At 41.9% G+C, this 26,913-nt stretch overlaps 1 protein-coding gene across 3 annotated transcripts in view; it reads right to left on the bottom strand.

The window, feature by feature from the left end:
* The window catches only part of ETS1 (ETS proto-oncogene 1, transcription factor), a 125,373-nt gene extending 107,100 nt beyond the window's left edge, over nt 1–18,273 (bottom strand). For 2 of the 3 annotated variants that reach the window (XM_037000811.2, XM_073239495.1), the window contains exons 1-3: nt 18,145–18,273; nt 6,684–6,856; nt 5,427–5,509 (exon numbers count right to left, since the gene is read on the bottom strand). In XM_037000811.2, coding sequence (XP_036856706.1) covers nt 5,427–5,495 — 69 coding nt within the window. In that variant the 5' untranslated portion in view covers nt 5,496–5,509; nt 6,684–6,856; nt 18,145–18,273. The remainder of the gene's footprint in view (nt 1–5,426; nt 5,510–6,683; nt 6,857–18,144) is intronic. The other variant, XM_073239494.1, reaches the window with a different exon arrangement.
* Nucleotides 18,274–26,913: the final 8,640 nt, after the last annotated feature.

The raw sequence follows: 26,913 nt of genomic DNA, 5'->3' as shown, positions 1-26,913 counted from the left end.
ATACTTACCACTCCTTTTTCCTTCAGTTTTTCTGATGAACACTGAAAATTATAACTACAAATAATTTTCCTAAACATAGGTTCCTGCAATCTCTCCAGTAAAGCGATCACCATACCAAGGAACAAGAAAAAACTTTCTTTTCTAATTTCCATTTACATTCCCAATTTCTTTTTGTGTATCCCTACTTCTTAATCCAAAATGCTTTATCGATTATTGCCCAGGATTCCCAGAGAGCAGGAAAGGATGTCTGTGCCGAGCCGCACAGTAAGATGCACAGGCCCTTCCCAAGAAGCCCAGGGACAGCACAGACCCCCCTGGGACCACTCCAAGACTAGGATTCTGAGGCATGTGGGGTGGACATGAAGAGTGTGTGAACAGCCCTGGGTAAGAAGGGAATTGCTTCCCAAGGAGGCCCAATTAAACTGCAATTACTCAAGATAAGAGAACCAGGTCTGTTTACACAGTGACGTTGTAAACCACCAGCCCATTACAAGAAAACTTTGATCTGGTGGCAAGGGAGCTGTTTTTAGCGCAGCGCAGTGACGAAGCAAGGTTTCCCAATCAGAATGTCTCCATCTTTACCCAAGTAGACCTATCTTATTCTGGCAACACCCCTGTGTGGACCATAACTGGAATCCTCTCCACTCCTCCTCCCATGTATCCATCCAACACAATAAAAAAATCCAGAGAAAAACATTAAAGAGATGGTGAACATGAGGGAAAGGGGAGTAACAGAGGCCATGTTAGCGGCAGGTGCTGTACAGCATGTTCTCATGTGACCATCACAGTGACTTCACACACTCTGCCTATTTGACAGATGAGGACACTGAGGCTCAGAGAAGTTAAGTAACTGGTCCAAAGTCACATGGCCAAGGAGTGACAGACCAGAATGTAACCCAGGCTGGTCTTTCTGACTCCAGAGCCCGAGTGCTTTCCATTTAATTGGCTGGGCTGCACTCCACATCTGCCTGGCCCAGGACTGAAGGCTCTGTCTAGTGTCTGTTGTGAAAAAGGCAGGAGCAAGGTGGGTCCCCTTTCCATCTCACCAGAGAATCACAAAGTGGAAACAGAGTTATGGGTCCAAAAATAATCAATCAATCAAAGACGGAAGGAAGAAAGAAAATGTACAAAAGAAGATTTACTCAAACCAGGAAGTGACTGGCTAGATCCAGTCAGTCTCAAAAATCTGAGACGGGAGCTGCGTCTGAGGGCAGTGGTCTGGAGCTCACTTTCACAAGGCATTGAGCCAAGCCCCACGGCCATGAGGTTCCCCTTTGCAGACACCATACTAGAGATTCAGAAGGCCCAGCAGCCCCACAAGGCCCACTGGAACAGCCAAGGAAGGACAAAGGCCGATGCCTACAACTAGCCGGTGGCTGACACCCTCCCGGCTGCCACCTCCACGCTGACCTCCAGCTTGCCATGTTTCCATCACCCTATTCATTCAGTGATCGCACACCTGAAATAGCCCTGACTTTATAGCACGTTACCCATACAATCATAGCAATTAAGGTTCTAATAACTGTGACGCCATGTAAACAACCTGGAAATCTTTCACATAGTAAATTCACAAATCAAAAAAAATCTTCTGTCAGGCAGGTTCTGAAACCCTTGTTTTCATTCAGAAATATAGTCACCGCAATTAGAAGACAACAGAAGAGCATTTGACCTACAGAGTGAAAGAGTGGCAAGCCTTGCATGCAATTACTCCACCTCACACTCCAAGGGATCTTCCCTACTCCCCAAGTCTTATCCTACAAACATTTGGAACAGCCACTGAGCCTCTTGGGCATCGCTGCCCCCCTTGTGGCCTGGTGCTCTGAGTGGCCCTCTTGCCCCAGCCTACACCACATTCCCAAGGCCCTGGCCTCTGAGAGGAGTGAGTGGGCCGTGGCACTCCCTTCCTCTCAACAGTTCAAGGTGCTTCCTAAAGCTCGCATGGCCCTGGGGTCAGTAGTCCCCAAGGACCTCCACCACACATCCTCCTTGCTTGCAAGGTAGCCAAGGACTGGGACATGTTTGGTCAAAACTAGGGCTCACCCCTCCCATTCCTACCCTCCCCCAGCTCTGCTGGCTTGGTGGCACGAAAGAGGATGACGCACGGGAGGACGAAGGGACCAGAGCTGAGAGGGACTTCCAGGGCTGGCCAGGGGCTTGCTGAGGTAGCATAACAGGAAAGAGCACTTCCTCCCCTCAGATGACACAGCCCCTGACACACAGCCCATGTAAGTACCTGGAAACGTGGCCCCCTCCCACACAATGGCCAGACAACTTCCCAAAGTGTTGTTGTTCTCCCTTCCCGCCTGTGACATCACTTCATTCATTATAGTCTCTCCGAAGGGCTGATCTCAGAAGAGGGGAAACATGTGTTCTGGTTTGGACAAAGTGACCCCGAGGCAGATAATGTGAGTTTTGTGTAAATCGCCAGGTGATCACCTGGCAGAGGCATGAATTTTAATCTGTTGCTGTGATTAGTTTTAAGCATTCATCTGGTACAGTCAGTGATCAGTTATTACCAATTAATGCTACCCCTAATTTACAAATTAGATTTAGCAATCTTCAGGGGCAAGAAAATATCCCTATCAGATTTAGAAGATTGCTACTGGGACAATGAAAGCAGTGTATTACGCAGAGCCCCTCAGAACACAAATATATTATCAGTTTTCTTCTTTTTTTAACATTCCTCTTTCTAAAGCAATAGTTTATAGACAACAGAGACTTGCTCAGACCAGTCTGCACACATAATATCATCCTGCCTTCAAACCTGATCCATGGCTACTCCAGGCCAGGGCTTCTCTGTCTTACACTACTGACATTTGAGGCTGGCTTATTCTTTGTTGCAGGGGACTGTGCTGTGTACCGTGGGCTGTTTAGCTATGTCCCTGGCCTTTACCCTCTAGATGCCAAAAGCACCCCAACCCCCAAACTGACGATCACAAACATCATCGTATATCCCCTGGGGGGAGGGGGCAAAGTCATCACACTGAACTCCCACAGATCTTATGGTCTTCCTGCCACCCTCCAACTTCCCATACCCAGAACAGAGTTTCTTGGTGGCACAGTCCAACTAAATCAGAGGCCAGGGCCCGGGCAGGACTTAGATCACTGGATTAAGCACCATTGGTTGCTCCAGACAGAGAGGCTCCAAGAGAATGGGGACTACTCAGGACCCGGGGGCTTTGAACTTCGTGTCTGGGAACGGTCATAAAGCTGTGCTCACTCCTGCATGCAATCTCAAACTGGGATGGTGAACATGATATTTGTCAGTTTCTCTGCTGCCAATGCCCCAAAGGTTCTATTCTGCAATTTACAGATTTCTCTGACTGTTTATCATAGCCCAGCCTAAAGTGGAAGGTTATCTGTAGGAGCTGGTTTACTGAACTTGAGTTTGTACCAATAAATTTTATTTATTTATTTGTTTTTATTAGATAGTCACATATGTGAAGCAGTGAAAGCACTTTTCAGCTTACTCTATAGTTCTGAAAGGTTTCCTAGCTAGGTCCAGTGATGGGGACACTGAGGCCCAGAAAGAGGTCAGGAATGAAAATGCTAGAATGACTTAGCAGTTCTTGTATGCAACCTTCTGTTTTTACCCAAGCAATTTTGAAATTTGTTGTGAAAAGGATCCCACATGTTGATAATGCTTTTCAGATATGGCTGTTGGTGGTTTGGGTAAATGGATTCTTTGTTTTGAAACCAGTGGAAACCATTCAAAATGCATTAAAAACACCCACTGTATTCAGTTGGGATGGGGTCTTTAGTTGAAAACATGCACTTAGACTTGGTTTTCAGTCTTTTTGATCTCATGCAATTTCCGATACCCCATCTAGGATAATTTGGTATTATACCTGCAGCTTGTACACTTATAATAAAATATATTTGTTTCTAAAATAAAGAAGTACACATTTGCATGGCATTGCTTTTTTTAGAGAAGTTATTAATCTCGTTTAATTTGATTAAAACCTCGGTAAAGAGAATTAACAGCCTGGCTTCTACTTCTACTTTCCCAAGCCAATGACACATCTTGCCCTGAAATCACAGTATCTTTATTTATTTTAACAAACCTCTACAATATCATCTTTAAGAAAAATTAGTGTAATTTGTGCTGAGCTTAGATGATAACCTCTGCAAGAAGCAGGCAGAAACTTGCCTTGGCAACTTTTCCAGCCCTTTATATGATCTTAAAGTCCAAGTCCCTTGGCAATTTGTATTAAGCAAAACTGAGTGAGTGACTCTTGGTCTGGACTTGTGTGTTTATGTGTGTGTTTTTAAATATTATTTCTGATATAAACTGTAATCTAAACTTTTTTCTGATTCTAATTTTTGAGAATAGTGCATGGTGTTTATATGAAAACAGAAGCCATTTAAAAAAGAAGACATATGTGTCACAGAACAGCCAGTAAAGAAAGATGTGTTAATCATCCCATGAACATAGAAGGGCTTTTGATTATTTTTTCAAACCTATGGAATATCATTTTCAAACACATCAGATCTTTCGATATGTAATGACAGTGAGTCGTATGGTTAATTTAAGGGTATCAGTATGAAAAATTCTGCAGAACCTCAGGGAAGGCACTGAAATGACAGAATCAGAGAAGAACTCTGGTCAATCAATGTCTAGTTAGACCCTGAAATGAACTGATAAGGGTTAAAGGTCAACTTATCTGTCCATTTCCAGAGTAAGTAAAAAAAGTTCAACATTTATGATGGCCACCTTTGTATAAAAACATACAGAATTTAGGATGAATAGTTAATGGTATATCTGTTAACAAACAAGTTTCATTAAACATTGAAATTGATCAATGACATTATTATGGGACATTATTTCACACAGTATATAAGAAATTTATCTAAGCATTTCTATAGATCAGCACATAGGGGATTCTTCTTCCCTAAGGGTAAAAAACTTCATCTAGTCCTATTTTAAAGCTCCTTTACTTACTCCTCTTATTCTAGGATTCATGAAATGTCCCTATAAACTTACTGCCGCATTTCATTTCCAGTTTTCAAATCTGTGATTAGAAAGCTTGTGCTATTTAGCTTCTATGTATGAGGCCAAAAATAAGTTAAATTATGTGAACAATAAGTCTGAAGTCCATCAATATGTGAAACAACTTTGCCAAATGAACTGAGCAGTGAAAAATCACCTTGCTTTAGCCCCTAATCGTGTTTGACTCATATTCTCTGAAACACAAACATACTAAAAAGTCTTCCCAGAAAATCCATCAGTCTTGGATTTCTACTTTATAGGCTGATGAAAGAATGGATAATCTCAGAATTTAGGTCCTCCAAAAGGTTCAAAGCTGATTCTAACTTCGGAGTCGGGTCCCTGGCTTCTTTGTCTAGCAGACCTCAGAGTGTGGGACCGCAGGCGAGGAGAGAGGGATGGGTGGGCCAGGGGAGACCAGGGGAAGGACCCCACTTACCACCACTGCAGGACGCACCATTGCGTAGGGGCCAGGCCCACTCACTGAGGAATCCACGAAGTAGCTCATGGTACTTGCAGCACCTGTGGGGAGCAAGCCTTCACTGAGCCACTGCGGGTGCCAATGTGTAGGCTGGAAACCCCAGGACGGCTCCTAAGGAGCCTTCCCATTCACCTCTCTGTGTTACAGAGAAGGGAAGGAAAATTCAGAAAGATAAAGACCCCGGACAGAACCAATCCCCTGACTGCAAGGTGGCATGGATAATGGATAGCCTCTGCATGCTGCCAACAAAAAGCTCTACAAGATTCTACAAAAAAAGACCCTGGAGCAGGGCGTCTGGGCAGGGACGAGCTCTCTCCCGTGAGGTTTTTAGCATAACATCTCCACCGGGGTAATACCCTCCCTCCACCCCAACTAGGCCTGGCACACAGCCGGAACTCAATGCAGAGTTGTGGAATAACTTAATTGATAAAGGAATAAGTAGAAAAAGGATTAAAGAGAAAGATGGAAAAGCTCTACCCAAGGGACATGTCAACCTGGACCCCAAGACACAGATCAAGAGAGAGGAGCCCCCAAACAGGGGTTGAACATCATTCACTCAGGGGAAAAGAAGACTATTAAATAATCCTTGTTGAGAGCTATTATCAACAGCGAAAGCCTACATGACGGGAACAATGGAGGAATGTTCTGGCTTGAAGGGATTTTCCAGCGAGCTGTCGGTCACCAGAAAATCGTTTATATATCAAACTTTTCTGTTTATCTAAATGTCTTCTAAAGTGCCTCAGTTCACACACTTTAATAAATTCAAAATTACACACTGAAAAATGTCTTTCTTGAATGGTTTAGAAGACTAAATTCCTACGCGTATCATTCAGAGGCCAAATTCCTATTGCTAAGTAGTGACATTTTAATTCCAAAGTAACTGCTTTTCAGTTTGTCTGTCTGTCCTTTTCTTTTATTCTTGCTAATATTTAAAGTCGCTGACACATTTCAAGATAAATAAGCAGTACTGTATGTCTTATGTTCAGTTTGAAGTTTTAATTCACCATCTTGATACAGCATGACAGCTAAGGGGAATGTCTACTTTCATATGAAATGTATTTAAATGGCGTAAACAGGCTCAGCAATATAAAATTACACTAAGGGCTACAATCACAGAGCAACTAATAAGTGGTTGAGAGAATTAAGTGGAAAACCTTTTGAAGACATAACAGTGTTAATCAGAACTGGGCTTATTGTCTTTAACTACAATTTTACCTTCTTAGGATGTCTTTCCTTCAAAAGCGGAACGCAGCCAAATAATAACAATTCTAAAAAACAAAGTGACTAAGGATAGCTAGGCTATGTTCATCAAGATTTCTGTCCTTGTGTTTTCGGGGAATTGATCTCCAGTGCAGTCAAATGGTCCCAGGAACTTCCCAGTGGTGAAGCTGAAAAGTAGAAAAAGATCAAAGAACTCTGGTCAAAGATATGGTTAACATCTGTATCAGTGGTCACCTATTCACTGTGTGTTTCTAAAAAATAGTGAGCTGCTAAAGACTAATTTTTAAATTAAAAAATCTTAAAACCGAGTTTTAAAGTCCTAATGAATCATTGATTTCTACACACCCAGCTCAAAGCCTTTGATCTACTCATGGATCAGACTTAAAAGTTAACAGCATGGATGGCGTCAGACCAACTAAAGACTAACCATGATGACATTCCCTAGGGAAAAGCTGGTCATCCCCCCCAGGGCCCTGCAGGCCCACCTAGACCTTTGGGAAACGTCCAGGTATAGGAATGCTGCTTTATGCAAGCCACACAGTTCTTTGATTTGATCCGGAAGAGTCCCGTGAATTTCCTGAGTCATCACAGACCTTGGTCATTTTTTCAACAAAAACACTGAAGGCTTCCTTTATTAGGAACTTGTTTATTTGCTCAGTAATTCATGGCTCTGTGTATGCTATGTGCCAGGCGCTGTCCTGGGCCCCGGAGACACACGGGTGAACAAAAATCCCTGACTTCATGGGCTTCACGTTTTAACAGACTCAGGAGACAGCTGAGAAAGACTGAGTTATCTTCAGGCAATGGGAAAGACAAACCTACATATAACGATGTATCATGTGATGAGTAGTTTACCGGTAAGATGGAAAGAAATGATAAGCAGTCAGCGATGCAGGTCTGGGGCAATAGGAAATCACAGAAGGTTGCACAATGTGAAGTGTGACCATATGGCCCTGTAAATCACCCCTCGACTCCCTCAAGCAGCAAAAGACCTTTAGCCTTCTGAATTCCTGTTCTACATATATATCTGTAAGAGAAAGGATTTGGGAATTGGCAGCCTTGTCCTGGAGCCAGCCCAAAGGCACCGAGAGCTTCAGTCTGCCAGCCAGACCACACTCCTCCTCACGGCAACACTCCACACAGCTGGGGAAAAGGTCCAGTGGAAATATGCTTTCTCTTTGCAATTGACGGGGTGAGGGAGGAAACCTGTGGCCCCACATATGGAGATTCTGTGCTGGGCTGTGTTCTCGAAGCTACATTCTATGTGAATGACACTTCCCTGGGGGAAAAGCCCTTCGCCCAGGGAGGAAGCTGAAAAGAAGGAGTTGCCGGGGCTCTCATCTCAGGAAATAACTCTGGGACAGAAATGGATTACTGCTTTATTATTTTTTGGAGACAGAAAAAAAAGAACCCACCCTTTTCCCACTTGTAGATTGTGACACAGAACAGCTGCTGGAGACGTAAACCCTTTCAGAAAATGCAAAAGAAGTGTTTGGATGATCTTTTTATTTTTATTTTCTTTTTTTCTTGACGTGTTGGCCAAAGAGAATTCCCTCCCACACAAGAGCTATTTGAACGTCAGCCTGACCAACTTTTTTTTTGTCTTGGCATTATACATGTTTATTACCTAAATGCAAAACAACTGTGTGATTTAAGATTTACTCGCCAGCCTAGCAGCATCCATGGGCTTGACAGAATACAGAAATGATCTGAACCCTTGGTGACAGAGCTGTAAAGAGCTCGGTCCATTTTTCATGAATGAGACCGGTGATGCGCAAGCAGCAGAATAAATGTGTCTGAAGTGACTGTATCCTCAGGAGGCTGCCAGCTCCCGGTCATGGTCTGTCTCAGCCTCTGCCATCTGGGTTGCCGCCTCGCCAGCCCCACCCATCCCCATGCACCAGTGCACTGTCCACTCCCGTGACACGACCTGTCATTCCCTTACGCACGTGGTGCTGTCTTACTTCCCTGCCCTTCTCCTGTGATCGTCTTGAGATAAATGTCCGGCTATCCTCCTGCTCCTCAGCTGTTGAACCCCCTCACCTCAAGCTTTTAGACTCATCTCAGAAGTTTTCACCACCAGGACTCCTTCTAAAACCACCCTTCACCCCATTCAGGGCCAGCTGCCCCGTCTCTCTACTCCCCACCTGTGTTTCTACCACTGTGCATAACGTACTTTTTTACAAACATCTGTTTCTATTTGCCTCTCCCACTGAACTCTGAGCTATTTGTAGTAGGCACTTCATCATTTTCATCTTTGTTCTCCAGAATTTAGAAAGACTATGGGGCATAGTAGAATTCTTTTCTTTTTTTAATTAGTGAATGAATGAATGAATTGGTCTCCTGAGACTGAACATGTTAAGAGGTGGATCAGAAGTAACTACACATGATTCAAATCAGAGAATCTGAGAGGTTGTGGATCTGCATAAAAATCCACTTGAAATAATAGGTTTGCTTCCTGTTCCATTTCAAAATGAGAAGTTTTCCTTGGTTCACGAGCTATTCAATGCTACCTTGTCAAAGAAGCCTTTACCCCCACCCCATACAAACAGCAGCACCCTACACCCTCTGACTGCTGGTTTACTGTCTCCCCCACTCCCACCCATTAGAAGGGAAGCCTTTCCAGCAAAGATTCAGCCTGTTTCTTCTCTGTATCCGGAGATCAGTGTGGGCAGTTGGATGGCCCCCAAATCACTGTTGGATGAAGGAGTGTAAGTTAGAAAACTTGTACACACCCTTGAACTCACTTAATGCCCCTTTTTTCTATCATCAATGAGGAGAAAAACTCAGGTAATGCTGTTTACAGTCTCTAGGTCTTTTGCCACTTTTCCTGTGCTTCTCTGTCCTCACCATCCTGGATTTTCAAAATAAAAATGGGCCATCTGTGCAGAGAACAAAAAAGGTGACAACCTGGTTTCTGCAGGGGGGGTCTCACAACCAGTAAAGCACTTTAAAGGACTAGTGTTCCTTGGGGCCCTGAGGAGAGCTCTAGTCTTTATAATGCATGTGCCCACTCTGGAGCTTTTCCCCCCTGCATCAGCTTAGTAATAGGACCAGGATCTGCAGGCTGATGCTTCCTTCCACCCAGGCCTCTCCAGGGGCAGGTTGAGAGACGTCCAGAATGAAGACAGCATGGGGAGGGAGGGAGGTGTTTCAGGCCAAGGCCACCGAAGAGTAGGGAATGTCAGACAGACAAGGCCTTAATGGATGCTGAATCCAGTTCACACCAACTCTGTCCCTGCTTGGCTGCATTTCTGGATGATAAGTGTGACGTCAGTTAAGGATTTTTCATTTGGGTTACAGGCTCTTCAAGAAAGACTATGTCTAGGTAAATAACCCAATACACTACACTTAAATTTTTTTTTCTTTTCAAAATCATTGCTTTTGCCAAAATCCATATTTATTGAAAAAAATTCTGTGAAAATGCAAAGAAGTTTAAAATGAATGCCCAAATCACCTGAAATCTCACCAATCACTAGAGATAACTGTACTAATACTTGGTTAACATTCTCCTGGGTATTTAGTGTATCTATGCCAACATAAATATAACATATACCCCTGACCATAATTTCACCCTTACAATATTATTCTTTACACACTCTTTTGTAATCTGCTTTTTTCATCAGCATTTGTTTGACATAATGCTATGGACATGTTCTATGTCAATAAATATAGATCTATACCCAAGGTTTACAACTGCCCAGTATTCTGTTGTATGTATGCTTTATTCTTTTTTCAATGAGCCTCTTATTATTAGATAATTAACTTGTCTCCAATTCCTTGTCATTATAGAAGTTCTAAAATAATTTCTATTCTCATTAAATGCCTAAAAGTGGTCTTGTTGGGACAAAGAATGTGTACATTCTCTATATGAATACATATTGACAAACTGTCTTCCATACCAGAGAAGCCAAAATTATACCGTGGCCAACAAAGGCATTGTGTTTTAAATTTGACCTTACCCCCCTGGTCTCCGTGTTGGTGTCATTGGTCAGGAATTATAGCTACAATATATCCTAAGTGTGTGAAGATTGCACATGGGGAATACAGCAGTGCAGTAGAGCTCTGACCAAAAAAATGTACACAATGTAGTTTTTTCCAATGTCTTTCCTCTCTGAAAGGTATGCAAAATTTAAATAGATTTGCAAGGAGTGTTTCTCCTAATATCAACAATTTAGGATTCTTATTGATTTCTACTAAAAGGGTAGATGCCCTTCTGGAATGCAGAAGAAAAAGAATTTGGCTTCCAAAAGGACTAGTCATTAAAGGAAACATGATTCCCGTGACAGCACCTTTGCAAATCTGAAGATACTACTGTTGTCCATGTTGTCCGGGCAACATCTTTAATCTCCAATGAATAGAGTTTGAGTTTCTTCTTTCTGAATGCCATATAAATCTGTTTTTAAACATTGAGACTGTTCACTACCTCTTTCAGGAAGCTTTCCCTGAACCTCCTAAGCAGTTAGATTGGCATCCTTGATCCTCCTCCATGGGATTCACTCTAACAATGTACCTACTTTGGTATCTGCTATTTGGTTTATAGTATTTCCTGCAATATATGTCCATTTCTGCTCCTGAATCTCAAGTTGGTTGAGAGTGGGGACTATGCTTATTTAATAGCATATAGCATACATGAAACACATTTGTTAACTAAATGGAAGAGCCTGTACATGAAATGGAGTTGGTATGAGCAAGAGCTATGTCTCAGAGCCTGGGTATATCTAAGAGAGTGAAGACCTCTCTAGGACCAAAAAAGAGCCATCGCCTGTGATGACATGTGTCCATATGAAAACCTATGCTAGGTTTCTTTAATGTTAACTGCAGGCAGAATCATATTTTTCTCTAAACTAAGGGCTGTACCAGACTGATGAGTTTATCTATCCTCTTCCATCATTTTCTTTCTAGTTCTCATGCCTAGTCCATTGGTGTTTCTCAAATCATCGCACTAGAACTCTCCCCTGAGCTGGCAGTGTTTCAAGAGCCACCAAGACCAATCCCCCAAGAACTCAAATTTAAGTGTATTTCGGTAACTGGCCATTCCTCACTCTCCCGAGGAAATTTTGTGGTAAGACTAAGTAGAAAAGAAAAATGATTGGAAAATGTGAAGATGGTTTCAGTGTCTCACTCTTAAATCTGGAAGAATCTCATTTTCTTGACTAAGTATTCCAGCATTACGATAAACTTTCCTCCTTTATTTTAACTAGGCAACCCTGACCCATAAAGACAGTGTTCTGATTTATGTGCTACTGGCTTCTGTGTCTTAAACTAAATCCACCAGCTCTTTCACCAGTTCACAAAGCAGCCACTCACAGTAAACATTCAGCCTTGTTTCTTCTCAACTTTACCAATAGTTCATCCAACAAGTGTTACTTGAACTGAGGCCTGAAATGACTCATATCCATCTCCTATTACTCTAAAAAAGGTCCCATCTCCTAATTAAGCATAACACTTTCAAGTTCTGTATGAACTGACATAGCTCAACTAGTCGTTCTTGGAATCCTAAAAATGGAGCCATGTGTTATAATAAGAGTATGTTGTGTTGCCCTTTCTCAAGGAGTAACTCATAAATATGTCCTGAAAAACAGAGAGAATATGAAATGGTTTTGGTCTGCTGTATCACTGCAATTAAGAAACAAGGAGAGCCTTGTAGATTATTTTATGTTTCCTCCTTCTGGAAACATATTCTTCCCAGTCCCACTGCTGGAATGGCATTGTGAATAATGGGCAGAATGGTGTTGTCTCTCATAAACATCAAGGGACTACATCAAAACCTGCCTGCACTTATATGTCCAAGAATTTTATGAGCACAATGCCAATCCTAATCTCAGAGAACACTCTAGTCAATATCATGGAAACATCGTCTAGAAGACTAAAGGTAACATTCAAGAAACTTTTACAATGAAAGTGGTCACAGCCTTGTCTTCAAACGCTATTCCTCAAATCCTATTAATTAACCATGAAACTCAGTAAATGATGACTACTGGCCTTCAGACACATGTCAGTAACATGCGCATAGTAGCTGCTCCATGAATAACTGAATAAATAAATTAGGATTGTATTTTACTAAAAAATTTGGAAAAAAACAGTTAGTGGGGGAATGATGTTAAATACTCTTTGTTTCACAGGACAGATGGAGCAGAGGTCATGGTATATGAAATTCCTGGACAAGTCAAACCCAAAGAAAGGTTTTAAGACTTAAATGTCAACTTTAACCCAATTGTTGATGCCAAAGAAATCCCTAAAGAACCTAGAATTTTACATAATTACTTTTCAACTCGCAGCATGTGGAGCAAGTCAGAAACTATCTAGAATTTAGATATGGTTCTGGTTCTTAAGAAGCTCTCAACAAAACCAAGAGACACCATAAAAAGAGACAGATATTAAGAGAAGAACAAATGGGGACAGTATAGTTTTAACGATGCCAGTTTAAAATTGAACTAAAGGACACCAGCTGCCTTAGATCTCTCAGATCCAGCAAGCAACTTCTTGGACTATGTCTGATTGTGATTTTCATGGCAGAGTTCCGTTTGTTTTATTGCCCAAATTGTAAGGTTCAAATTTCTCAGCATAATACTAAACAGCTTGCTGGCATTTTTATATAGAGGGATTTGGCAAATTCAAAGAATTTTGGATTTGGACAAACTTCATCACCTCTACCATTTTTTTTATTTGGATAAACTGAGCTCAGAGAGGTTGATTATGTGTTTCCCAGAGTGGTAAAGAGCTCTGAGTTACAGACAATGCATTAACCTGGGGCTCCACACTGAGAATATGGCCATGGGCAAATTCCTTAACCTCACAGTCTTCATTTTCTCAACTATAAAATGGAGATAATAATGCCAACCCCTTCAGGATTATTGAAGGGGGTTTTGTAAAAAGTTCTTAGCAGAGTGCTTTACACGTGATAAAATGGTCAATAAGTAATGATTATTATCACTGCCGCTTTATCACAGTGACTGGCATTAGTAAATATTTATTAATTATAGTAGTAGTAGATTTTATTAATTATTATTTTTACGGCCCCAGGTGGCAGAGGTTATTTATTCAGGTATCAGAGCTAGAATCCAGATGGCCTAACTCCCTTACCTCTTTTTCTAAAGGACTTGCATTTAAATACTCAGAAAAGGATTCCCTTTCATAATCATAGGCTGAGTAGCATTAGTCAAGAATTTCACAGGAGAATAGAGCCACAATTTCTGTTGAATGGCACTCTGTTTGTGCCATTGTTATGCATAAAACCAAGAAGTAAGCATTTTTCTTACAGTGGGGAACAAACTCATTGAAAGATTGCATAGCTCAAATGGGGAAATATGGTAGCTTCCTGAGTTAAACCAACGTCTTTTGATATAAATGTCAGTACTCTGTGGAGTAACACTTAAGCAATTAGATGTAGATAGAAGGAAATAGTCAGCCACTATGGAAACTTGCACGAGGGTTTCTGTTTGCTCAGTTTAAAAATTTGTTTGTTTCTCGTTTTTCTGCAGAGCCCTGCTTCCCAAGCTGATTTGCATAGGAATCACCTGGAAATCACTTCGCACTGCAGGGCTGAGTCAGCAAGTCTGAGGTCAGATCTGACCTTCTGCATTTCTAACAAGATCCCGCACGCTGCTGCCGCTCCTGGTCAGAGGGTCTCACTATGAGTAGGTAGGCAGTGCCTGGACTACCTTGGTTAAGTTCATGAGTAATTATAACAAAGCAGGTGTTCAGGAGGCAGAGCCCACTGGGGAACAGGCAAGAACACATCTGGGCCACAGGCTGATCAGAAGTTCGATTTTTAACTTGGCTGAAAATGAGCCCGCTCAGGCAGAATGTGCTGCTCAGGGCCTGCGCATGCAGCCGGTGAGGGACATATCTGACAGGGCTCCTTGCCTTCACTGAGAAGCCGGTGTCTTAGTTATTTACTTCTAAGCTCAAGGAACTGTCATTGCTGCTCAAACCCTATTGACAGGAATCCTTTTGGATGCAGGGCCACTGCAGACGCCGAAAGATGATTAAGGAGAATAATTTACATGATTGTTTTTCACAATTTTAAAGAACTTACATCTTTTGGAAACTTTGTACTATGTCTTGCAACTTTTTATGAATCAAAATTATTTCAGAATGAAAAGTTAAAGAACTTTAAAAATGAAAGGCTGCAGTACTGCGGTTTTCTACTCTTCCACATCTCTTGAATGTGAAAATAAAAAGTACGCTTTATTTCCCCTGCTGAGAATATTTTCCTGTCTACTTCATTGTATGTTTGCTACCTTTCATTCACCCCAACGGTCCCCTCTAAGTCCCTGAGATGGCACGGCACCAGGACTTGATCAGCCGGAGGAAGCTCATCTACCCTCTTCTTTGAGAAAAACTTGATCAGAAACATCCTTTCCTCACAGCTCTGCTGCCATTTTTTCCATCTGAACTCCCCAGTCAGTTAGAGACTGTATCACCTTGCTTGACAATTATATTCTCTTTTATTTTTAATCTCTTTTCAGGAAGATCTTGCCTCCCAAAATTAGTTAGGTTAATTTAAAAATGGAACTTACATTATTGGTCCTTCTGTATCCATCGCAGCACCCAACACAAGGCTGGGCACAGCGGAGAAATTCTACTGATGGATGTTTGTCACAAGAGGGAATGCAGGAGAGATTCACTGACTCAGTCAAGCAGACCTTGTAGCCTTTCTCCAGAGGCAGTATCTTTTGAACAACAAATAATTAATCCACAGGTTTGCCTTTGGGAAAAAGGCCTAATGCACAATATTCTCCCAGAAAGAAGCAAATCACCAGTCTGAGCAGAAAACCCAGACTAACCTTGTCTAAGTGTCTTAAGTTTCCTGTGAGCTACAACTCCAACTACAGGCTCTGGACTCACATTCCCTTGGTTCTGACCGAGTCCCACCACTCGACTGGTTATATTGTCAAACCTCAGCATCCTCATCTGTTAAACGGGAACAGCAAGAGGGTCCACCTCAAAGACTTCTTTGTACATTAAATGAACTAGTCTGTGCAAAGCAACTAAGCAAGGGCCCTGGGACATACTAAGTGCTCAGTAAACCCTGGGGATTCATATCCTTCCTCCAGGGAAGTGGATTATATCCAGAGATTCATCAAGATTAAAAGGTCGAGTTCCCTAAAGCTGCAATTTCAGCAGAGCATGGAAAAAGGAGATGAAGAGGCAAAAAATCTGCTGTTTTCATATTTAAATTTGCCCAGAATTGGAGAAACTCACAAGATTTGCCTCAAATGCCAATAAATTGCTGCATGCCACCTCATGTTGTTCAAATACTAAATACTTTTTAATTTCCATAAGGAAGAAAGAGAGACAAGGGTAAGAGGGAGGGAAGAAAAGGAGGGACAAGGCCCCAGCCTCTGAGCTGTAAGCCTCCCTGCTATCTGATGCAGAACTGGGACTTTTGAATAATTAATTAGAAAAAGACAGTTGCTGCGGAAAACAATAAACAAGATTATGAGGTGTGGCAGAACTTGAATCCGCCATCAGAGATGAGGCAAGGACACTGAGGTTGTGTGTGTGATCGGAGAGAAATGTCAGGGCCAATTATTTGTTTCCAGTTGTAGCATTTGGTTAACTTCTGCTTCACCCTGTCCTGGGGCCCTGTACCTACACACACCAGATTTGTTACAATATTACTTCAGACTGTCCGTCATCCTTCTGGACACTTTTATGCTTCCATTCTCTCATCGCTGTGAAATAGGTGGGGTGCAAATCATTATGCACATTTTAGAGATGAAGCAAATCAGACCCAGTTATATTAAAGAATTTGTTCTCAGCCAGAAAATCAATCTAACAGTACCCAAGTCGCCAGTCACTTCCCTGACTCCAGATCTAGCACCAGTTCCTGTTGTGACCCTACTTGCCTTTAAGCTCCATTAAAGTCTGAGGTAGCCCATTGGCCAGCCAGGTCCATGTTCTCAGGCGGTTCTCCAAGGTCACAGACTACCAGATGTTGAAGGATTACACTCTTTTTCCCACCCTCCCCCAGGTGGCCCTGCTGTTCCCTCTACCAACTAGCACCTTGGGGCAAGAAGCCTGTAAAGCAAAGATGCCCCCTCTGTAATCAGCCCCTTGACTTCCCAAATCCTCAGCAGCGGAACCCGGATGGAGGAGGCTGCGTGGCTGTCTTTGCTGTTTATTTTTTTACTACTGAGTTGGCAAGGATGGGAGTTGTTGATTTACAATTAGAAGCAGCATGCTTCTTCAAATATTAATATTAATAACTACAATGCTGAACACATGAAAAGGTCTTTTCATCTTCAAAGCACTTTGCAGACATGAACTCATTAGCTCTCCCTCCCTCCTTTCAGGATCTACAGGTACCTAAAGTGTCTCAGCAGTAGCAGCAGCCACCAGGCATCCCTCTGTGCAGAGCCCACGCAAGCAAACGCAAAGGGCTTTCTCTTCAGAGAAAAAGGAGGCGCTGCGATCCAGAACCACAGCTGATAAAAGAACTTAAGTGTCAGTCATCCCCAAATCCAAAGGGAGGTGCAGTGATCATTCTAGAACCTGCACTTTTTGTTGCTTAACAGATTACCTCTTCTCAGTTGCCCAGTAGTGGGATGAAGTAGGGGGGGAAATGGCCTTGAGGTTTTAAAAAAATGAATTAATAAAAAAAACCCAAAAGGTAATAAGGAAAACCTACAATTGAATACCTTGATCTCGATAACCTAGCATCTTTTTAAAGAGTCTGTCCATGTAAAAAGGGAGTAACACAGACGTTTTAATAGCAGATGAGAAGCCACAAATACAGTGGGATTGCCGGATAAAATCAAGTTGGGGGGAATGGGCATCCACAACCCCTGCTTTTCCATAGCAAGGCCGCTGAAGTCCAGTTCTGCAGTGGTGAAAGGAAAAAATGCCCCCCTGACTTTGAATCAACCTCCTGCCTCCACTAAAGTCTGCAGCACAAGGTTTAGCTTGGAGAACTGGGAGTCACGGCAGGGAAAACCACACCGAAAAGGCTATTTGGGCTTGCAAGAATTCAAACCTAAAGCGATTTCCTCTTCATAAAAGCAGTTCATTAAACTGTTAGGCAGAAGGAAGAAAAAAAAAAGATGTAAAGCAGTAGGCTCGCTAGAAATGAAAGAGAAAAAGTGAGAAATCTCTCTGCTTAACTACAGCTTTATTTCTTTGGAACTGCTCCAGGATGCAAAGAAAATTCAGAGTTTCTGACAATCTACAAGTATCTAAAACATGCATGTTTTTGTTTTTATAGAGCAGGGGAAAGAATGAAACATAGTCTTAATCTCAGGCTACACTAACAAGGTTAGAAAGTGTCTTGGAGAATTATTAAACAATTAAATGGAAAACACAGAAAAATCTGAAGAGAGAAAACTCGCTTGTGCCCCCAAAATCCCCCATCAACTTACTGTTTAATTGCACAGAAAGAAACAAAAGAAAAAAGGAAATTGAAAATAGACGGCATAAAGGTTTTGGCAGAAACTCACACCTCACTTACTACTTTGCCGGGAGACGGGTGAAGAGTAGAGCCTGAATGGGGTCCGCTCAATGTCTGTGGTCTCCTTCCAACTACCTGAGGGAATCCACCGCTCGGTGGCTAGAGAGGATGCAAAGACCATAATGTTTCTAATAGAGCTGCCTCCTTAAATTGGGGGGTGTGGTCAAGCCAGGGAAAGCTGGAAAAAGGCAGTGTTCCTCCAGCCCCTGACACCACGGGGCAGGCGTGTCGGTCTAGATGCAAAAGCAAATGTCGTTACTGACTGCGGTAACACCAAATCATACCTAATTTTCTATCCTTCTAATTATCCTTCAATTAAATGTAACTCAGCCGTGAGGAGTGATGGGGAGATGAGCCAAAGGTAACTAGCCCAGTGGGAGAACACTGTATCTCATCCCTTGCTGATGCGTCAGATTTACTCTCTGCTGAATATGTGAATATTCATGGTTTGCCTTTCTTGACTTTCTCAATGGGTCCCCATTGAACCTAGGCCAGGGGTGGGGACAGGGAGAGACAGCTGTAGAATCAGGTGTGAAAAGGCTGGCAGAAAGGAGGCTGTCTAACCGCCCAGTCACCTGCTCAAGCTTCTTGTTTATCTCTATTAACCTGATGTGAAATGTGGCATTTCCTAAGAAAAAGGAAATAGTTATAAAACAGAAAGTGAGGATTTCTGAAAATAGAAGTCTGGTTTTAGGAGATCTCTAAAATAGATCTCTAAAAAAGATTTAGGGTCTCTGATACATAGTCCATGAGGCAGGAATAAAAGGGCAGAAATATTCACATATGCCTCATTGAGAGAAAATGTAACATGTGAAAATCTTGTATCTGTTCTAGATGAAAATATACAGCATCTTATATTCACATATTTAGAACCATGGTCAGAATGTTACAGTGTAATATTGTTTCTTTGAATGGGGTGATTTCATCACAATTTTTTTTTAAGTCAGTATTTGGCTGCTTAATTTAAGACTTTTATCATAAAAGGTTCCATTTTCTTTGAGAAATGGGTGGGGCTTAAAATTTACTATGGATGGCTTTGATATCTTCCTAAGAAAGACACAAATGCTCAACTTTGAAAGTCTGTGAAAACCTAATATATGTCACCCAGAGCAACGTCATCATTATCTTTCATTGTATAAAGCTAGCAATGCAGTTCAGAGGGTGATGTGATTACAGTAAGATTTTACTACTCATCTTTTACCACTGCACATTAACATGGTTTAGAAGAAAAGAAGAGATAGTGCTATTGGTTTGGTTATCTTTAATAAATGTCTGTGCCAGGCAGTATAACAAGTTCATACTATAGCAGCAAGACAGACGCATAAATCAACCATACCAATCAATGGCAATCCAGGCTATGAGACAAGTCTATGAAGAGAACTACAGAAGCTTCAGCTGATCCCCTGTAGCCAATTCCTGCATGCTGCCCCACTTAAAAAGCCCATGGCCAATTAAACCAATCACAACTAATTATAATTATATTCACTATGTTTGCAAGAGAGTTAAAAGAAAAACATTGTAGAGAAAACTTGGATTCTTGCCCTGCAAGTGTATTGAGGCTATCCAGGGTCTGGCGTTGTCTGCATGAAGTTCATATAGACAACAACCCTTTAGGCCTTCAGCTCCATCCTTTGCCACAGCCTGTCTTGGTGCAGATGTGCATAGGCTAGAAATCTTAACCATGCACAGTAAGGCCCACTGCTGTAACTTGCTTGGAGAATGCCCAAGACAGCAGTAAGTTTTGTTTTAAACAGTACCTTGAATATAGCTTCGGGTCTGTCTCCAACATTCAAAAGGATGAAGTTAGACCATTACCTTACACTATATACAAAACCTAACTCAAAATGGATCAAAGACCTGAACATAAGAGCTAAAATTATAAAATTCTTAGAAGAAAGCATAAGGGAAACTTTATGACATTGAGTTTGGCAATGATTTATTGGCACTGACACCAAAAGCACAGGCAACAAAAGAAAAACTAGATAAGCTGGACTTCATCAAAATTAAAAACTTTTGTACATCAAAGGACACAGAATGGGAGAAAATGTTTTCAAATCCTTGGTAAGGCATTAAACTCAGAATATACAAGTAGCTCTTACAGCTCAATAACAGTGACAGCAACAAAAACAAAAACAAACACCAGTATTAAAACACAGGCAAGATATGTTGAGCAGACACTTCTCCAAAGATATACAAATGGCCATTAAGCACCTGAAGGGACGGTCAGCATCACAATCATTAGGGAAATGCTCATCAAAACCACAATGAGATGCCACTTCACACCTATAAGGATGATTATTACCAAACAACACAACAACAAAACAGCCAGAAAATAAGAGTTGGTGATGCTATGGAGAAATTGGAACCCTTCCACACTGATGGTGAGAATGTGAAATGTCGCAGCCACCAAAGAAACATAGAATTAAACATAGAATTTACTACAGGATCCAGAATTCCACTTCGAGGTATCCACCCAAAAGAACTGAAAGCAGGGACTCAAACAGATATCTGCACAGCAGTGTTCATAGCAACAATAGTCACAATAGCCAAAATGTAGAAACAACCCAAATATCCATGGATAGATGAATAGATAAACAAAATTTGGTATATAAATAATGGAATATTATTCAGCTTTATAAAGGAATGAAATTCTGATGCATGCTATAGTGTGGATGAACATTGAGCACAGCATACTAAATGAAATAAGCCAGAAAAGGACGAATATCATATGATTCCATGTATACAAGTTACCTAAAATAGTCAAATTCATAGAGATGGAAAATAGAATAGAAGTTACTGGGGGCTGAAGGGAGGGGGGAATGCGTGGGGGTAGTGTTTGGTGGGGACAGAGGTTTAGTTCACAATGATGAAAAAGTTCTAAAGATGGACGGTGGTGATGGTTACTTATGCCACTGAATTGTACACTTAACATGGTTTAGATGGTAAGTTTTATGTTACATGTATTTTACTAAAGGAAACAAAATCCTGACAAAATAATGTACAGCACTGGGGTGAAGCAGGCCTTCTGCAGAAGGAATGCATTAAGGCCCACAGGGATGATGCACAGCAAAGAAAAAGGGTCCTGCATAAGAAGAGGGTATTAACAGGTACAGGGGAGCACAAGACCCCCCTCTCCCCTCAACCATGGCATGGAGCCACTCACTGTGTCATCTGTCAAAGCGGAGCCAACAATACCAGCCAGCTTCTCAAGGTAAGTGAGATTATTGTTCAATTTGATGACAATATAATGCAACTCAAAAGGCAATACTGGTTGTTCTTTTCCATGCTCTGTGGTATTAACTTCTGCAGAGAAGGACCTCCATTGAGAGGACTATGTATTTTAAGATCCTCAAGAAAAAATGTTAAAACCTAGAGGACAGTATACCATTTGACTCCCATGTGAAAGAGTGACATTAAAAGGGTTGTTGGCTTCTCTGAAAGAGCATCTCCATAGCCCATCCTAAAGGAGGGTAGTTTCAATATAGCTTAGACACAGTTGGAATCAGACCTGAAATTCTAGAGTCACCACTAAGCTACTTGCTGTTGTTACTGTAAAGAAATCATTTTCCTTCTCTCAGCATTACAAGCCACATTGCAAGTCAATATCTCCCAGGAGGAAAAATGGAGAAGATGAATTCCAGGAGTCTTAGCCTCGCATGGGTACCTGACCCTTCTAACCATCAACACTTGCACCCAACTGCCCAAAATGTAGGGATCCCCTTCACAGCATCTCTAATGACTCTTTAAAGCATCTCAGCAAAAAAGTTGAGTCTGGACTGAACAATGGCATTACATTTAATAAGAAACAAAGCAAAACATCCATTTGCTGCATTTCCCGTATTATCTCTTCTTCCCTTCCATCCCGCTTAGAAAAAACATCTGATGCTTCAGAGCACTACATATATACTCAAGGAAGCGGTATCTAAACCAATTATCAAAACTGTGTGGGGGTGAAATCCAGATACCGTCACAAGGGTAGTCATCACCAAATATCGGGAGGCCCCAGAAGATAAGATGAAAGGGAAGTTAGGAGCAGGGAACCTTTGTCTATTCTCGCTCCAGCTCTGGAACTTCTTATCCTGTACTTTGTAATGAATTTATCTCCATTGCATGATCAAAAGCCAAGCCTTTGTCTTGAGCCACAGACAGAGCAACAGTGGCACACGTGCACATCTGGCTCCCAGGTGCTGGTGCTTCTGGGAGCCAGAGAAGCTCGAGTTCGTGGCACGGTCCTCCCAGGCCCCCGTGCCGTGTGCTGCATGGCTGCGTGTCCTCCTCCCTACCATGTACAGCGGGCTGGAGTCAGGGCCCCCAGTGGACACCCTGAAAGGAGCTTAGATAAGGCTTGAGAAAGATGTTTTCCCTTCCTGGCCTTGCTGAACATCCTTTAGATTCCATAAATTCAAAAAATTCCAGCAGAGCCAGAAGGGATGACTGTGGGGAGAAATACAGCCAGTGGAAACCCATCTTAGCCACTCCTGCTCGGACCCCACGCCTTTCTCTGTATGTTTGTCATTCTTCCCCCTGCTCCCCACTCCCTCAAAATACCTTTACTTTTTCTCTCTGTCAATCTAATCCTACAAAGTTATTCTTACATCTTAATTGTAATTACAAAATGAGTATGTATGAAAACCTATTCAAACAATCCAGAAGAGGATGAAATAAAAACACAAAACCTCCATCCCTGCCCCCTCTCAACCAATTTCACACAAAAGGTCAACTCCTGTTTACAGTTTGATATGCAGCGCCCACCGCCCCCAGACTTTTTCCTACAGCTTTTTCATGGGATTATGTTATATGTATCACTCAGGGGCTTGCTATCAAGCTCTGGGCCGGGAGTTTACTGGTGTCATCTTTCCACGTCGGCCCTAGCAGAACTTTCTCATTCATTTCTTTTCTCTTTTTTATTGAAGCATAGTTGATATACAATATTATATCGGTTTCAGGTATACAGCAGATGATTCGACAGTTACCTACATTAGTAAATGCTTATCCCAGCTAGTGTAGTTACTGTCAACACAGAAAGATGTTACAGACAAATGAGTATAGTCTCTATGCTGTACTTTCATCCCCATGGCTAATTTACATTATGACTGAGATTTTGTGCCTCTTTTATTTCAGCAGCCACATTGTAACACTCTGTCGTATCTGCTAAGTTCCAGCTGGAGTCCTTGTCCCTCTGTGTCCCTCCCAGACATCCCAGTCTCCTTGTCCTGCACTTTTTTCCATGAACATCTTCTTGTTCATCTGTGGCCACGATATGCTATTTAATTTTCCATGTTTTCTTCCTGCCATATCTCTCCAACTAGACTTGATTCTGGGAGAGCAGGGTCTGTGCTTTCAACATTTTCATATCACGTTAAGGGCCTGAATAATGCACATTACCAGGAACTAAATGAGTATAAAGTTATGGCCTGACAGGTTATAATATTATAGTATATGCAGTATGACGCCACTTGTTTGAAATATAAAAGTACAAAACCCTTAAATATCAAGTAGTCCTTTCTGGTGGTATGGGAATGTTTTATTCTTGTTGTATATTACTGTTTTCTAATTTCATACAATGGTGTGTTTTATTTATAATAAGAAGGAAAAAAGCAGAATTTTATTTTTAAGTATGGGACTTTATTGGCCTAATTAGGGTTAGAGGGGAGCACAGTATTATAGCACAGACTCATAGGTTAAACTACCCCGAGTCGAATCCCAGCCTTGCTTTTTCCTTTTACTATAGGGATTATAAGATTTCTGATCTTCAGTTTCATCATATGTAAAATGAAGATAACGACACATACACCAAAGGGATTATTGTGAGGATGAAAGAGATTGTGAGTGCTAAACATTTAGTTCTTTGAGTTGGTACTCAATAAATATTAACCTTTGTTTTCCATGGCAGGGCCAGGGCTAGGCCCAAGGTTTCTATTTCCCAACTCTGGGTCATCCTCGCCACACTCCAGGAATCCCCAGAGGAGAAGCAGGGGACCATTCTCCCTTCTGGCTGGAGTTCTAGTTTGCTGTTCCAAAGAGAAGAGACTAAGGCAGCACCAATGGAATCAGGACGGCCTTGCGAGGAGAGCCCTGCTGAGTCTGTAGGACGGCTGCAGCCGTGTCTGGGTGGCTCACACCAAGAGATGTTGACATGTCACCTTCCCAGGATAATAGGGTGAGCCCATGGGTGTAACCAGGCCTTCTCCTCAAGATGACCAAAGGGCCGACCTGAATTTCCCTAAGCATGCTTTCCAGTTCTGATTTACAAGGCAAACCACTTCCAGTGGAGGGACACTGAGACCATTATTACATTTCCTGATCTGTAGTGGATAAAGTGGTCCTGAACTCCCCCTCCTTCATGCCTCTGTAAGGGCTCCTGGGAGGCAGTCCAGCTCTGCTTTTCCCAGGGTGCTGAAGCCACTGCCTCCGCTCCAGGTGGGCACTGTCTATGCCCTGGACACCCCTCTACCTGTGCCCAATGCCTGGACTAACTCAGAGCATCTGTTCAGACAAGATAGGCTGCCCAGAACAGGTTCGCTGTGACCAATATTTCTAGCAGCCATGAGTTTGTGATTTCGGAAGAATCTTAGGAGTTCTGCCATCTCATCACCTTTCAGGTGAGTAAAGGGAATCAGAGATTAGGCTGTTGGCTAAGAGAAAGCCAATAAATAAATTCGCCACATCTCTTCAAAGCTACATGGTCAGCTATCTGTAGGAACCATTGTCAGCTGCGTGTTGATCCCCATGCGTGAGTGTGTGTGCCTGTGTTTGGAGCTAGGGTGACGAGTACTAAAAAAGCAACATTCAGACTAATTGAACTGTTGATGGAGTAATTCTCTCATTTTCACACCAACTGCCTGAGGTTCAGTGGAGAGCTCAGACCCCAGTAAACTAAGGAAAGGGAAGAGCAATCCAATGCTGCATAAAAGATCATCAAACATGCTTAGGACCAGAAGTCCAGTAACCACAGTCAGCTACAGCCATAAACACATTGAGAGATCTCTAGAAAGCTGCATTCATCAGTTATTAACAAGCTTATTATTTTGGCCTGGTGCTGATGAATGATTAGAAGTAGACTGGTTTGCCACTGAGTTTTTTTTGGAACATCACACCAACCAAATGCCAGGTTGGCTGCAGAAGTCTTTATCCTGGATATTCCCCTTCCTTCCTCAACAGAGCCAAGACAGTTGCTAAACTCAGGGACCAGGGAGACGAACTAAGAAGATCCACATGTCTCAGATATTCATATGTATCTGGCTTTGACCTGAATTCTATGTCTGCTCCTTTGTTTATTGTAAAACCATGGGGGTAAGAAATGGATCAACCTTGTTTACCATTATTCCTACAACTCTTATCCCTGTGCCTGAAACTTAAAGTCTACATGAATATTTGATAGATGGATGAATGAATGCTTAGATGGATAGATGGATGGCTGGGTGGGTGGTGGATGGATGGATGGTTGAATAGATCAACAGATGCATATTTGAATGTTGGGAATATATTATCTAGTTTACCTATAATTTCTTAACTTTGGTCCTTTGACCTTTAATTCTTCTTTCATTGTTCCTGCTGTTGTCACAAAACATGGTGCCGAATTCTGGCACCCAATGTTGTCCCTGAAGTACACATCACACAACTGTTACAGCATGAGCTTTGTTCCAGTCAATGCCTAAATAAACCTGCCAGGAAAATAATTCATCATTTAAGTAGCACAGAGTGAAGTGAAGAACTGACAATTAACGAAAAAATTCAGACTGTGTAAACAGAAAGAATGAGTCACCACTTCACACCAGATTTCTTTATGTCTGTTATCTGGGTAGTTCAGTCCAAACCTGGTGTGTTTGTCCCTTACTGTTTTTGAGCAGTTGCCTCACTACATCCCTCATCTGATTTTTCCTTAAGTAAAATAGAAGCAAATGACTTGTGACTGCTGTACTGAATCTAGACTTTTGGGTTTTATGTCCCTCCTGGTTATCCAGGAGTTTTCAAGTCTGAAAAACCTCTGAGCTATGTCACTCATTCTTGTAAGTGGCTACTGACCCCAGAAAACTCTTCAAAGTGCCCAGGTAGGTACAAATGGGGTCCCAGTATTGATCTGAAATGGGATGAGCATAGAGATGGAAATAAACACTTTGGTTGTATATTCCAGTATTTTAACTCCCCCATAAACATAAAAATCAGTTACAAACATCTTCATTTCTTTAAGAGCCAGCTAAGGAAATCACATAAACTTGAACTCAACCTTTGCACCAACCAGAAGCATCTGGAATAGCCAAAGACACTGATCTTGCTTCCCAGGGAGAGCTTGTGACCAGAAAGAATCTGGTTCATTATCTAATGGAATTGAGCTACTAATTAGGGCTACTGCAACTTGATCACAGCTCATTCCTGGCCAAAGCCCAACATGATACAGTCCAGCACTTCTTTTTTTATCTTATTTTGGTGGCATTTCGAAAATAAGTATTTAGAAATTCTGGGTGTTTAGATAACAGATACTTCTGAAGAGGGCCAACAGAAACTATAAGAGTAGAAGCAAACAATCATTACAGGTCCTTGCTTCAAGTACGGCAAAGTCCTCTAACGGATCAGGCGCGGAAGTGCTGGCTGGTGCTTGTCTAGACTGCAGAGGTCAGCTCTAAAGGTGATCAAAGTCCAAGGAAGCCTAGAGGGAGGAATTTATATTAAAATTATGCTCTTCCTCTTACATCACTCTCCAAGATTGAAATTCAAGGACTTTAATCTTGCATCCAAGAAAAATTCTGCTTTCTAACCCTTTTTTTTCTA

Source organism: Manis javanica, chromosome 6, assembly GCF_040802235.1.
Source record: "Manis javanica isolate MJ-LG chromosome 6, MJ_LKY, whole genome shotgun sequence".
Lineage (NCBI taxonomy): Eukaryota > Metazoa > Chordata > Mammalia > Pholidota > Manidae > Manis > Manis javanica.
Note: the sequence above shows the minus strand (reverse complement) of the source record. Positions and strands in the feature narration are given on the sequence as shown.